The 15450-nt window shown below is 39.4% G+C and overlaps 2 protein-coding genes across 2 annotated transcripts in view; one reads left to right on the plus strand and one right to left on the minus strand.

Moving 5' to 3' along the window:
* The window catches only part of mfn1b (mitofusin 1b), a 68492-nt gene extending 63228 nt beyond the window's left edge, over window positions 1-5264 (plus strand). Inside the window, exon 20 of the mRNA XM_067431756.1 lies at window positions 4548-5264. Within this exon, the coding sequence (XP_067287857.1) occupies window positions 4548-4617 (70 nt within the window). The 3' untranslated portion in view covers window positions 4618-5264. The remainder of the gene's footprint in view (window positions 1-4547) is intronic.
* A 3399-nt stretch (window positions 5265-8663) lies between these two features.
* gnb4b (guanine nucleotide binding protein (G protein), beta polypeptide 4b) overlaps window positions 8664-15450 on the minus strand; it is a 54921-nt gene continuing 48134 nt past the window's right edge. The window contains exons 7-10 of the mRNA XM_067431757.1: window positions 14440-14506; window positions 13921-14122; window positions 12330-12546; window positions 8664-10987 (exon numbers count right to left, since the gene is read on the minus strand). Of these exons, the coding sequence (XP_067287858.1) occupies window positions 10881-10987; window positions 12330-12546; window positions 13921-14122; window positions 14440-14506 (593 nt within the window). The 3' untranslated portion in view covers window positions 8664-10880. The remainder of the gene's footprint in view (window positions 10988-12329; window positions 12547-13920; window positions 14123-14439; window positions 14507-15450) is intronic.

Here is a 15450-nt window from a genome sequence, read left to right on the forward strand (position 1 = left end):
AGAGAGAGAGAGAGAGAGAGAGAGAGAGAGAGAGAGAGAGAGAGAGAGAGGCAAAGTGAGATTTAGATTAAACATGATTTTCAGCAAAACAATAGTAAAGTCTAAACTGTGGGGAAAAGTTTCAAAAGACAATTAAATGTGTTTTTTTCTTTTGTTAGTAATGTTTTTTTATATTTATATTTTTCTATTAATATTTATTTGTATTAACACAATTATTTAACTAATTATATAAAACAATATTGTCAAAGCCCTACAAATAAACTGGTTTTATACATTATTTTTTTTATTCAAACCCAGAATAAAATGTTTTATCCTTTAATGCAGGCCAAAGCACAGCATTGAGAGGTAATCTTTTTAGACAGAAGAGTGGCTCACACACACACACACACACACACACACACACACACACACACACACACACACACACACACACACACACACACACACACACACACACACACAGTAGTAATGCTGAAGTATGCTGCAGGCAACTCTTATCAGTTAAGCCCATCCACCATCCCCCATCCACAACACACACACCCACCCACAAACACACACACATACACACACTCATGTCTGGTTCACTATCTTTCTGGGGACTCATAGACGTAATGGTTTTTATGCTGTACAAACCATATATTCTGTCATCCTACACTGTTCCTGCCCCTAAACCAACCCATCACACAAAACTTTCCTCAAAAGAACTCATTCTGTCTGATTTATAAGCTTTTGTACCCATTGGGAAGTCCCATGAGTCTGTGTGCATTCAGGTTTAAGTCCCCACCAGACTAGAAAACCATTCACACACACACACACAGGCAAGGTTTTTTGCTTGAAAACTTATACAATATTGCCCTCTACTGGTCATTTAAGGGAGAGTATAAGTGTTGAAAAAACAGGAAAAAAAAAAACAGAAAAACAGCGTGTGATATATAGAATAACCAGCAGGTGGGAGTATAGCCTTATTAATGAACCAGGCACTTGTGTGCTTATTTTGTGTTTTTTAGGCTTTTGCTACGGGAACACCGTTTGAGATATCCAATAACCGTTCGCATTTTAGCATCTTCTGTATATTTACTTCATGTTGTCCGAGTTTGGAGGAGATTGAATGAATCGCTTTTGAGGAGAAGGTAAAAACTCAGAGCTCGCTTTCGACTTTGTGTTATCTTCCAACCAAATTATCAGACTTCCTGTTGGTCAGAGCTAATGACTGTAAATTAGAAAGTTGTCCGGCTCGAAAAGTACAATATATATACCGAGTTTGGTGAATGTAGATAAAACTAACCCCCCGCTTTGGACAAAAGTGACACTTCCCACTGCCAGTTGGTGGCGCTATAACTTTGACTCACAAAAGTCATATCCATGTGATCGGCCTCTTATAACGAACACACAGCTGAAGTTTCATCAAAATGAATTAATGTATGCAAAAGTTATAACACACTTCCTGTTTCCCTTTTCTCGCCATAAATTCATCTCTTTGCCACGGCCAAACCGTTTGAGATATCAAAAAGTTGCTCGCAATTTAGCATCCTCAGTGTGTTGACTTCATGCTGACTGAGTTTGGTGCTGATCGGGTGAATCGTCTAGGAGGAGTATCGCAAATTTCAGAGCATGCGTTTTCCGAACAACCCATAATAGCTCACTTCCTGTTGGGCTGACGCTTAACTTAGAGCACGAAAGTTGTTCGGCCCGATGAGCTCTATATGTGTACCGAGTTTCATATATGTACGTGCAAGTGTGTTTGATTTATAGACCCCGTTTTCAGACCCCACTTTAGGGGGCGCTGTCGAGCCCCACTGCCACGCCCGGGTCCCAGCCTCAGCCCGGCCCTGATGGCCGCGCATTCTGATGCGTGTGAAAAGTTTCAAGAGTTTTCGAGCATGGGAAGGGCCCCCAAAATGCCCAAATAGTCGCGTAAAAAAATAATAAATAATAACAAAAAAAAAAAATAATCCTTAGAAGAACAATAGGGCTCTTCGCCCTTTCAGGGCTTGGGCCCTAATAATCCTTAGAAGAACAATAGGGCTCTGCGCCCTTTCAGGGCTTGGGCCCTAATTATTTGTGAATTATGTGAGATGTGATGTTGAAGAGGACATATTATATTTTACAAAGTCTTGATTTAGTTTTTTGAGCTCTTGATTAAATCGTTTTTTTAATGCTTGAATGATTGAAAAACATTATTTTTCTCATATTCTCCATTGTTGCAGCACCTCCCTTCTCAGTCTGTCAGTAACGCTCTGTTTAGTTCCTGTCTTTATGAAGCCTTTATTTGGCATATGCCTTGGGCGTGAATTATTAGGGGCAAAGCACAGAAGGTGCGATTGCTCTCAAAAAACTAATTTGATGACTATAGCTTGCCCGCCAAAATGCACGTGAGGCTATTACTCCATAACACTTTAGCGTATTCTGACCAAATTTGGTGTGTTACGACCATAGACTGTAAAAAAATATGGACGTAGTGTCCGTGACGTCACCCATAGGATTCTGATAAGCCGTTCTGAAGCTTAAAGTATGGTCGAGCTGGGCGTTGCCATCTTGTGAGCGAGTCAACGCGTGTCACTCCCGGATAACAGAAAATGGGCAAAAAGGCGGGATGTGCGCAGAGCTGAGGTGACGCAATAACTATAGACGGCGGATAAATGGCTATCCACTTGTAACCACGCCCTTAATTATGCAGAACCTTAAGGCTTTATATAACGTAAACGAATTAGTTATAAAAAAATTCACCCCCCTCAGAGTTGTCATGAAGATCAAAATTAGCCTTATAAGCCAAAACCACAATTTGTACCAGGCTGTAAACATGTTTTTTTCTGCTTTAAAGTTGAGAATTTTAACATGGGGCTCAATGAGATTCTGCTCCCTTCTGGAGCCTGTCCCTAGTGGCCAGTTGAGGAATTGCAGTTTACATTACTTCCGTATTGGCTTCAAGAGCGATCGCGGGAGGTTGCCTCTTGGTTACGACAGACCTGAGGCTACCTGCACAGTTTTAGCACAGTGCCACCTAGTGGTCCGGAGATTCAAAAATGGGCTATTTTTGCTTTATAACTTTATAACGCTTTGGCCAAAAATCATAAATGCGGTCTCTTTAGATTTGGTGCAGCATGTCAAGTCGAATGTCTTTCCATGTCAGCCATTTTGGGGCATCTGCCATTTTGAAATATTGTTAAAAAATGCAATTTTACGAACACATTGGTGTATCGTTACAAAACTTATTTGAACTCCTCCTAGACCACTTGTCCGATTTTTTGAAAAATCGAATCATATCATCTTCAGATTGCTTACAAAAAGTTATGCATTTCGTGTAGATAGATGAACATTTTTCTGTATAGCGCCAGATTTGAGGCATAATGCCAAAATGACTCTTGAGGCTATATCTTTGCAATGCTTTGACATATTGACACCAAACTTTGCATGGGTCATTGGCTCCTTACTCTGATCACACCACATGAGTGCCACCTATTGGTCAAAGGTGATAAACCATTAAATTACATTACTAATGGATTCATTTAATTTTTCAGGCATTTTGCCTAAAATCATCTTTAATTGCTCGTTGTTACAGTTGCTCTGACACTGATATAAAGAATAACTCCAGATGGAGGGACTTTGTGCTTTGCAGAGCCTTTTCATTCTTAAACAGCAACATTACACACTAAAGTAAGGTGAACATGTAACAAAATAGGTCCTCTTTAAAAAGGCATCTTGAGATTTCAGTGTTCTGTTGAGCTTTAAAGGGTTAGTTCACCCAAAAATGAAATTGATGTCATTAAATGACTCACCCTTATGTCACTCCACACCCGTAAGACCTCCGTTCATCTTAACACACAGTTTAAGATATTTTATATTTAGTCCGAGAGCGTATGCAAGTGTATGCACACTATACTGTCCATGTCCAGAAAGGGAATAAAAACATCATCAAAGTAGTCCATATGAGACATCAGTGGGTTAATTAGAGTCTCTTGAAGCATCCAAAATACATTTGGGTCCAAAAATAACAAAACTACGACTTTATTCAGCATTGCCTTCTCTTCTGTGTTCCTCAAATAAAGATTAGAACGGTTATAAATCAACGTATTAATTCATGATTCGGATCGCCAATGTCACGTGATTTCAGAAATTTGGCACGCGATCCAAATCATGAATCAATCCGCTGATTCATAACCGTTCAAATCTTTATTTGAGGATTGAACACAAACGCGGAAGACAATGCTGAATAAAGTCGTAGTTTTTGTTATTTTTGGACCCAAATGTATTTCTGATGCTTCAAGAGACTCTAATTAACCCACTGATGTCTCATATGGACTACTGTGATGATGTTTTTATTCCCTTTCTGGACATGGACAGTATAGTGTGCATACACTTGCATACGCTCTCGGACTAAATCTAAAATATCTTAAACTGTGTGTGAAGATGAACGGAGGTCTTACGGGTGTGGAGCGACATTAAATTTCCTTTTTGGGTGAACTAACCCTTTAAGTTTCGCCTTAGAAAAGTTTTTCACATCTGTCATCTTGATGATTTTGATCTGTTTGTAATAATGTTTTTCACAGACATAAAGCCACAGCTCTGGAAAAGCAGTTGGAGGATTTCAGCTCCCAGTATCTGCGTCCTCAGCCCTGATTCTGAGTTCACACGGACGCTCCAGAGAGTGATGTAACTCGTGAATACTGTACGCCCTCCCGTTACGCCCTGCTGTTCAGGGAATTCTCAGATCGCCAGATGTTGAAAGGAATGTGGAGGGGAAAATGTTACTTGTAGTTCAACTGTAAAATTTGTATTGAATTAAAGCTGGCTTAGTGCGGTATTTTAGTTGAAGTTTTTCTGTACAGAGATTATGCCTCACTGAAACTCAACACTATTTTGTAAACTGTGAAACTGCCCTATGAAGCAAAACATGAGGGGGAAAAACAGATGGAATTTTGCAACAGAGGTTCAGCAAAATGAAGGTGTAAAACTTTTTTTCCTAGAACAAACTTACTTATACCAAGTCCTTTTCACCAAGCCTTTTTCTTCTGAAACCGAGTTCATGCCATCAGACAAGGAATCCGATTTTGTAGATTTGCCTTTTGATCACAAAGCCTATTTTCTACACGTTCCTTGGTAGTTGTTTCAATGAATCAAACTCAGTATTAAAATTCTTTCTCTTCATGAATTTCCTGTTGTTTCTAAACACATGTAAATGCAATTCCTATGTAAAAGCTCCTCATATGTAATAAATATAATGAAATATTACTAAATTGTTCTATGCATTCCATTACTGTGTGAAACAAACTCTTGACGTCTAGATTTAATGTTACCAGACCCCCCCAAATGCACCTTAAGATGTTTTTAATATGCACGTGTTTTTTTTTTATTAAAACATCCAAAAACCACTAGAAAAATGTTGTATATTTTGTTGACTTGTGGTCTTACATTATCCCAAATGTTTCCAAGAATGATTACATCCAGAGAAATAAGCAATTTTAACAAAGGCAAGGAGCATGTCTGGGTCCGGGCGTCGCCTATCAGTGACATCATACCTGCTTTACCCTCGATTTCCAGTTTTATTTTGTAGAAACCATGGAAACACCAAAGCCGTGTTAATATCTAATGTGTTTTATTAGACACAGTTTGGATCATTGATGGACAGAAACTATTGATTGTTCTCCAGCTCAACAGTTAGTCTTATTGTTTAAATCTGCTGTTCTTGATTTACCGCACAGAGTACCATGTTTTACCGTGACTAATATGATCTCGCTCACTGCAGTGTGAACAAGTGTCTCATAGTAGAGCCGAGCGAAGAAACTTTAAACTTTAAAGGTGCACTATGCAGCTTTCGTCCACTGGAGGGCGCCTATTCAAAACAAATCGTAGTTTGATGACGCAAAGTGTGAGCGCAGCATCTTGGGAGATGTGGTCTTCTCATCACAGCCGGTGGAAAATAGGACTCGGGCAGAAATCACGTTCATGCATGCGGTTATTAACATTACTGTAGTGTGAAGCAGAGCAGGACCGAGTGTTATGGACCTGATCCACAGCTGCTGGAGCGATTGTTAAACAAATACCCGCCTCGCGAATACCGGGACTTTTATTATGACGGGACGGGAGACAGTCGCCGGGCGCCTGCACAGATCCGCTCTTCCGGTTATGATTTTGAGGTAATGCCGCTCTGTTTATCATATTAGATACATTTAAGTATGTTCAAAACGATGTTATGACGTTACTGCGTGCGTTCACTTGTTCACACTGCTAAGAGTAAAGCGCTTCAGCCAAATAAAAGCCGAAACCGAGGGTAACGCAGATATGACGCAATTGACAGGCGACTCCCTCAAATGCAATGCTGAAACGTCCCGGTCCTCAGTTAAAATAGCAATTTTCTCACAATTTACAAATAGTTGGAAACATTTGGGATATTGTAGGTACTCAACTGAACAAAATATATAACACTGGCCTAGTGGTTTTTGGATATTTTACTGCAAAAATACTACATAGTGCACCTTTAACACACACTAGTGTGTGATATGATAAAACAGCGCTGCGTTACCTCACATACGCATGAGCGGAAGAAGCGGCAGAATAAAAGCTCCGCCAAATCCAGGCGTCATCAGGCTACACCTTTGTTTTGAATAAGTGACCTTTAGTGGTGAAAAATTACATATTGTGCCTTTAATAGATATTTGTATTATGAATGGGTGGCTCTATTAATCATAGTGGGTGGGGCCAAGCTTTTCAAGTCCACCCACTGTGATGAATAGGACCGCCTATTTACTATACAATTATTGTATTTATTAAAGCATTGTTTTATTGATTTTAATATAATAAACATTATTATAACATGTTAAGTCCTTAAAAAAAATGTGTTTTTGGATAATGTTTGACGAGTTTGATTGACATCTGATTTAGGTAATCAGTGGCTGTCAGCCATTTCACACCTGTGAGTTCGTTTGTGTGTGTTCATCCATTCAGTAACAATTTGCAGCTACAATATTTTAGAGAAACAGTGGCGATGTTTAAGCAAAATTCTATTTAAAATACTTGTTTTTAAAAGCGCTCATTGATTCGGGAGAGAACCCGTCCACCAGCACGCAGGAAACGGCAACAATTTTCAAATCCAAGCCCAAGAGTCTCCGTCTCATTCTGTAAAAGGTAAGTCGTTTTTTTTTTTGTTTTAGTTGTTTTGTTGTTGCAAATAACATCTTTTTGTGTTATTTTGTATGGGATGGGTAGTCTGGACTCTGGGTAGTGACCTGGCGTGAGAAATCTTTCCTACACAGCTTTGTTCAAACTTCACAGATCGAGTAGTAATCCTCAACGCCACGGTATAGTATTTGGGCCTATAGTGAATACATTTTGACACGCTTTTTCCTTAGGGAGTTCGTGACGAAACGTGGTAGTTTTTGCTGTATAATGTGCGTGTTTCTATAAACTATTGTTACATATTAGGCTAATTGTTATATTACATAGCACTTTGTTGTAAATGACAAAGCCTGCATGACAAGTGTCACTGCTAAATACCCATTATATTCAACTAACTTACAGAGGTTGCATCCATTGTATCCGCTGTTTTACTGACACGCCACAAAACTTAAACAGATCGGGGCTTAAAGAAAATCCCGAGCTTGTGAGTTCAACTAATAAATACGATCTTTACAACATGACTTAACGCACCAATAGCGTCTCTGCCATAGATATGTATAGGTATGCATATCTGTGGTCTCTGCAGCCGCCATTAGAAGCTCCGTTTGCTATAGAAACAGTTCTGAGCAGGTTCGGAGACGCGATTTTAGGACTGCGCATGCGCATTAGCTTTGTCAGTAACAAGTTACCAAAGCAGCCGTCTGTTTTGGTAGTTAATTTTTCAATAGTGTCTGTAATTATCAATGACAAAAGTATTCACATCGGTGTTTGTTTTCTCACTAAATTAGCCTGACTTTTGAACGAATTGGATGAATGAACGATTTAAGTGGCTCACTCATTAGAACAGTGAATCGCTGCCGCCAATCACAGCTATGTATACATATCTATGGTTTCAATACTTAATTTCTTTCTTTTTATAATCTCTTCTATGTTAGAATTTTATGAATGATTATACACAAATTTTCATAATCTCTTATAAAACTTTTTTTATATAACAGATTCGAGGTAAATATAGCAGCAGGGTAGAAAAGTCAGCTGAGTGAGAGGAGGAGCAGGTGATCAGGTAAAGAAGATGCCATTCAATCAAGACAATAAAATAGGAAACCGTAGAGAAAAACAGCAGCTTTTGTTTAGGCGGTGTACCAAAAATAGCCACCAGGTGACACTTGTATTCCATTGAATTTTTTTCAAGGTATTCTCCTGTAAATAAATTTCTTTCCAAATATCACTTACTATGGAACCTTGAGACTCAAACCTTTCCGACGATATGCGTTTTGTCAAGATTTGAAAAGGTTTTGATTATAAAGTAGTTCAAATATTTTTTTGTAATAAACTTGACGCCAGGGAAGGAGCCAGCTAAATTAATTTAGAGTACAATTTCAATAACGCAACTTAAAAGGTTTTCACAGGATACATTTTGAGTTTGTAAGGTTTCGAATGATACCGAATTTATGATGATTATATTATGTGATATAAAAGGCCATAAATAAAAAGAGCGCCTAGCAGGGAGGTGATAGTTAAGGAGATCATCAAAAAGAAACATCGTAACATATGGTTAAAAGTCTTTTTATTGGTTACAATATCAGTGTATGGCAGCTTTATCACCATGTTACTATACAAATACCAAAAAAATGAGGAACAAAATGTTATTAAAAATGATTATTTGAAAATATGGCACTGAAAGCACACAAGGCACCACAGTCCTGGCTTTATTGGCTCGAAGAAGAAGGTAATGTAGGATACAAATGAGCCAAAAGTATAATATGAATACTTAAAGCATTGGGGTTCTAACATGTAAAATACTCTTTTGTGTTTCTGAGTTTGAGTGGTTTGGTATGGAAGCTTGTTAAAAAGTCAATTTTCATTTTATATCTTGCAATTCTGATGACTTTTCTCAGAATTGCGAGATAAAAAGTTGCAATTATCTTATTCTGTGGTAGAATCAAGCTTCCATAGTTTGGCATGTTTGGAAATAATGTGAAATAAAACCTAAACTCGTTTGGAAAAAGTTAAAGTATCTTTATTAAAGCCAAGGATAAAGACAGTGAGATGTTAAAACTGTCCATTTAATCAGATCCGGAACCAACCACTCAAATCTTCAACATGATCATAATAAAACCACCACAAAAACAATCACTGATTGGCTTAATCGTTCAACCTCTACAGTACCAACAATAGAAATCTGACTTAAATTCTAACCAATACAAATAATACCAGCAGACAAATTTCCTGTTTTAATAGTAGAACTTCTAAATGAGACATTATTACTGAAGACATCCCTTTTCACAGTTCAATCATCTTAAAACTCAGCAAAAAACACTTAAACCCAAAATGCATTATTTTACGGCGTGATGAGCAGTGAAAGGGTTTCATTTACGCTAAAAAGCATTTTCATACTAAAAGTATGAAGGAAAAAAAATTACACTTTAATACCTCAAAATAATTTCAAGCCACTTTCCAATTCCCTTTTACATATATATATAAAAAGGTAGAGTGAGAAAGATTTTAAATTCTATTCACAGTTATATGAGGTGTTAAGAGCATTAACAATGGCACACATATTTTTAATCAGGCTTGTTAAGGTGAAAGAATATCAAGCTGGTTACTGACACACATCTCAAATCCGACGACCACAAAAAACACAGAGACGTACTGTCAGAACCGATGGCACTTATAAATACCGGTATGTGAGTAAACAGCTTCAGTGCTCTGATCTACTATTTTTGATCCACAGAAAAAAAGCTGAATACAAGTGAGTGACTGAGTGAGCAGATAAATCATCCTGACCAGGTAGTGTTCTTCATTTCCACCTGTTTGCACACATTTACATGCTGAAACTGAGACTTTCTCAGCGTTCAAATGACGACTCGTCAACTATGACGCACACAGAAAGTTATATATACTGCCTTTTATATGCTCTATCTTTGTAACACTGCAACTCTAACAAATTTGAGAGGAGGGTTTGTTTCTAATCAGAAAAAAGCAAGTGTTATGAATTCATTCAAAGCACAGATTTCCTTTGTAAGCACCAAAAATAAGAATCGATATACAAGGAATAGTTCTGTTGCGATCGCTAGTATTAAAGGCTACAATTCAGGGGCAGAGCCGATATACATTTCATTATCAATCAAAAGCAACGCCCCTAAAAACAAGGCATCATAATGCTTGCTTGGAATTAAACATTCGATCTCAAGGCTGAGAAAATTCAGTGCCTTCTTTCCAAACACCCTCAAGCACCAATAAATGATGATTGGTTTAGTGGCGTGTAAAAACAAAGGTTAAGAGGTCATCTGCATGTTTTACGCTTTTGTTTTCCGATGCGTGAAAACCTCCATATATTCACAAACTTATTTTGTAATACAGACTGCTTTTCGCGACGTGCCGTCTAGTTTAGCGTTGTTTTCTATGTACATAAAACAGAAAGTAAAATATAAAAAAAGGAGAAAGATTAATAAAAATGTCATGGGCCAATGATCAACTAGAAAAATATATACATGAACACTATGTATGTATATACTATATGGTATATACATACACATAATGCTGTACATATATACCATATCTATATTCATATACATGTATATTTACATATTACACAATGACACTTTAATAATCTCTTATTATGATTCCTGTGGCCGGCGATGACGATTGGCTTTCCCACTACATACTGAAAATCATGTGTAATAACTGGAATACAGAGGAACTGCTGTGGAAAGACGTAGAAATGGGACCGAAGGAAGCTGGACCTGGAGATTTTAATACCGCTCTCAGTTCCAGATCCGAAGGAAACTGTCCCATGATCCCGTGGCCACAGCCATTCCGTCGTCATTTACTCCTAAACAGCTCACCCTGTTGTCATGACCGGCCAGGACACCTGACAGAGGGAGCGATACAGATTATAAGAATGCAAATCCAGTAAAGCCGGGTGCACACCGTGCGATTTTGGCCATGATTTGGCCGTCTAGGACCAATTTTGCGAATCCAAAAAGATTCCTCTGATCCTAGGCTAAAATCTGAAGTCTTTGATCGTTAAGCCTAGTTCAGACTGCACGATTTTCAAACTCATCGGGTCACTTCTCTTTTCACACTGCATGACTATCTGGGCTAGCATTCAGTCACTGCTGTGTTCACACCGACCGATGAATCGATAACAGAGGAGTTCACACTGCTGTACAGGAGGAAGAATCGCCGACAACTCTCTCTCCGGTGCGCAAACTACGTTTCCCAACCAAACACGTGCTCGATGTGACAAGTAAACAACGCGAGATATCCCGTGCGTCAGACCGGAGTTCTCGTGAGACTTGGAATTGTTATTAAATTGCACAAATTTAGCTCCAAATTGTCTGTGCGCTGATTTGTGGAGAAAAAGAAAAAAAAGATTATGGCGGAGGAAATTGCTGGAGAGACAGAGGGAGCAAGGATTGTGTTCTGCAAAGAGAGTTTGAGGTAAATAAATAATTTTGCAATGTGCTGCTCCTGCAGCTGGATGTGCAAATGTTTAGCCTTTGTTTCTGTTTGATAGAATTGTAAATATATCTATTAAAATACTGATATTCTGCTCTATAAATCCTCTCTGAACCTCCCGCTGCCCTGTATCTCACTCTTTCATTGGTTGTCGGTCATCGCCGATGTAATTTTCAGGCAGAACTCATTTCACACAGCCGGATTATGAATCGGATTATGAATTGCCTATGATCTCGGGCATTTGTTGGCGATTTAGCAAAACCTGTCGGCGAGTCAAAATCGGGCAGTGTGAACTTGGCTTTAGTTTGACATGTTCACCGGCAGCCGATTAATGACCGCTGCGATCAAATTTTACCTCAGAAGAAATTCTGGCAGTGTCAGAAGATTTGGCGCACAATCCTGCAGTGTGACTTCTCCTACGACGACCGTCAACTATGACCAAAACGAGAGCTAGAGATTTCTTTGTAGTCATCATTTCAGTCCCGCATGTAATGCCGCTCAGTCACCGATTGCGTCTTTGATTGATGATATAAAACACCGGATGAGTTTTCTTGTGTGTGTCCGTCTTTCACATGCCTTGACTATCGTACAGCCTGACATTAATGCCAACTGAGATCTTACAGTGTGACATGGCTTACATCGGGGATCATGCTCGTACAGTCTGACAAGCAACATTCGCAAAGGATTTTGAAAAATCGCACAGTGTGCAGGACCCATAAGATGAGTGGAAATTAAGTTTTGTTTGCTCTTACCTGCACGTTCGCCTTTTAACGTGTCCCAGACGTTGCAGTTAAAGTCGTCGTAGCCGGCCAGCAGGAGGCGTCCGCTCTTGGAGAAGGCCACAGATGTGATGCCGCAGATGATGTTGTCGTGAGAATACATCATCAGCTCCTGATCCGCACGCAGGTCAAACAGCCTGCAGGTGGCGTCGTCTGAACCCGTTGTGAAGGCATTTCCATTCGGAAAGAACTGCAGGAGTAAACAACAGATCTCAATATAACTACTCATGCAGTTTTACACAAGAGGAGCTTCTAGAACAGAATAAAACCACCCAGTATTATTTACAAAAGTGTGGTATAATAAATGTTTTCTTTTTTTTTTTTTATCTCTAATGCTCACTAAGGCTACAATTATTTGATCAAAACGGCAGTAAAACAGTAATATTGTGAATACACTGGGGTGAATAACACTGATCTCTTCATCATGGCTCCTGTTAGTGGGTGGGATATATTAGGCAGTAAGTGAACATTTTGTCCTCAAAGTTGATCTGTTAGAAGCAGGAAAAATGGCCAAGCGTAAGGATTTGAGCGAGTTTGACAAGGGCCAGATTGTGATGGCTAGATGACTGGGTCAGAGCATCTCCAAAACTGCAGCTCTTGTGGGCTGTTCCCGGTCTGCAGTGGTCAGTATCTATCAAAAGTGCTCCAAGAGGAACAGAGGAAAACCGGCCACAGGGTCATGGGCGGCCAAGGCTCATTGATGCACGTGGGGAGCGAAGGCTGGCCCGTGTGGTCTGATCAAACAGACGAGCTACTGGAGCTCAAACTGCTCCAGAAGTTAATGCTGGTTCTGATAGAAAGGTGTCAGAATACACAGAGCAGCTCAGTTTGTTGTGTATGGGGCGGCACAGCCGCTGACCAGTCAGGGTGCCCATGCTGACCCCTGACCCCGTCGAAAGCACCAACAGTGGGACGTGAGCATCAGAACTGGACCACAGAGCAATGGAAGAAGGTGGCCTGGTCTGAGGAATCACGTTTTCTTTTACATCACGTGGATGGCCGGGTGTGTGTGCGTTGCAGACCATGTTCAGTCTTTCATGGAAACGTTATTCTGGTGGCTGTGGCTCTTCCAGCAGGATAATGCTCCTGACACAAAGCACAAATGCTTCAGGAATGGTTTGAGGAGCACAACAACCAGTTTGAGGCGTTGACTCGGACTCCAAATGCCCCAGATCTCAGTCCAAATCGAGCATCTGTGAGATGTGCTGAACAAACAAATCCGATCCATGGAGGCCCCAACTTGCAACTTGCAGGACTTAAGGATCTGCTGCTAACATCTTGGTGCCAGATAACACAGGAACCACGACAGGTCAGGGCTGTATTGGCAGCAAAAGGGGGACCAACACAGTATTATTAATACAATTAAATGTAAAATAACTATAACATGATCCTTCAGAAATCATTCTAATATGCCGATTTGATGCTCAAGAAACTTTATCATTATCAATGTTGAAAACAGTTGTGATGCTTCATATTTTTGTGGAAACCAGGATGCACTAACAAGAAATAAGAAAAAAACAGAGCTGTATATTAGAATAATTTAAAAGTAGGTCTGAATCCTTACGCAGACGGCATTTATATCCGAGACGTGGCCGGTAAAAGACTGCCTGCACATCCCGTCTCTGATGTCCCAAAGTTTGGCAGAGGCGTCACAGGCCCCCGACACGAACGTCTTAGAGTCCGGACTGACCGACAGACTCATGACATCACCCGAGTGTCCTGTGAAACTAGTGGTCTGTTGGCCCGTCTCGATGTCCCACAATGCACTGCAGCAAAAGACACAAAGTTGAATATTTAATTTCAATCAAAACCAAACACTTTCAAAGAAACATGGAACAACATGCATTTAACATTGCAATAAAAACAGTATTGATTTTCAGGGAATGCATGAGCTAGTAAAACTGTACACCTTTAATGCAATGCAAGGCGCTTTGAAAGAAAGTGTCTGGCAAATGCATAAATGTAAAGTGAAACAGGAAAAATTAAGGTACAATATGTCCATGCTAAACAAAATGAACAATGCATTCACCATATATCTATTTCCATTATGCCACTTAATGCATAATTGCATGCATGAACTCACCATGTGGTGTCGCCAGAGCTGGTGATGATCTGATTGTCATCAAGAAAACGACAGCAAGACAGATAACCTACAGGATTGTTCATTAAAAATTATTAATTATGTATTGCATTGATTAATTATGTATTATAAAACATGGCATACAGAAAGAGTTGTATTAGAGCAGGGTTATTCATATATTATTTAAATCATACAAATGTCAAATTTATATATAAGACACTACAGGTCAAAAGTTCAGAATAATTAATATTTTGTTATAAAAAGAATTCCCTTATTCTCAACCAGGCTGCATTTATTTCATTAAAACGTGAAATACTACAACCGTTTCTTACTTTAATTTTAAAATGTAATTCATTCCTGTAATGGAAAAGCTGAATTTTCAGCAGATCAAATAAAGGCCGGAAGTAGTAGTTCATCCGGTATACTCTTCGTCTACTGGTTTTCGAATACTTTGAATATGGACATACTACTCTGTTGCCGTACTGTTTTTCGCATACTAATATAGTAGAGTGCGATTTCGGACAAACTGTGCGCGTTATGTAGCCCTTAAAGGAACACTCCACCGTTTTTAGAAATAGGGCTTATTCAACTTCTTTCCTACATTTAGATATGTGGGCAAATGCATTTTTGTCTCAGTGCATGCATTGTTTTAGTTTGACAGGGTCGCGACTAGCTTAGCTTAGCATAATGAATGGATTCCAATGTTGCCAGCTAGCATGTCCCGAGTAAAAGAAAAAACACCTAATTACTACTTGTGGCCTGCATGTTCACAACGAGTACAAATAAATTTACATTTATGCATTTGGCAGACGCTTTTACCCAAAGCTACTTAAGCCCCGTTTCCACCACAGGAACTTTACCCAGGAACTAGGAACTTTGGGTGGTACTTCGTGTGTTTAGACCGCAGGAACCAGGGTAAAATTGAAGTTCCGGGTAAATATTTCCCCCTCCAAACGGCCCTGCTCGCGAGGTAGTACTTTTTCAAAGTTCAGGAACTTTCGAGGGCGGGACTTG

This window comes from Pseudorasbora parva, chromosome 22 (genome assembly GCF_024679245.1).
Source record: "Pseudorasbora parva isolate DD20220531a chromosome 22, ASM2467924v1, whole genome shotgun sequence".
NCBI classification, from domain to species: domain Eukaryota; kingdom Metazoa; phylum Chordata; class Actinopteri; order Cypriniformes; family Gobionidae; genus Pseudorasbora; species Pseudorasbora parva.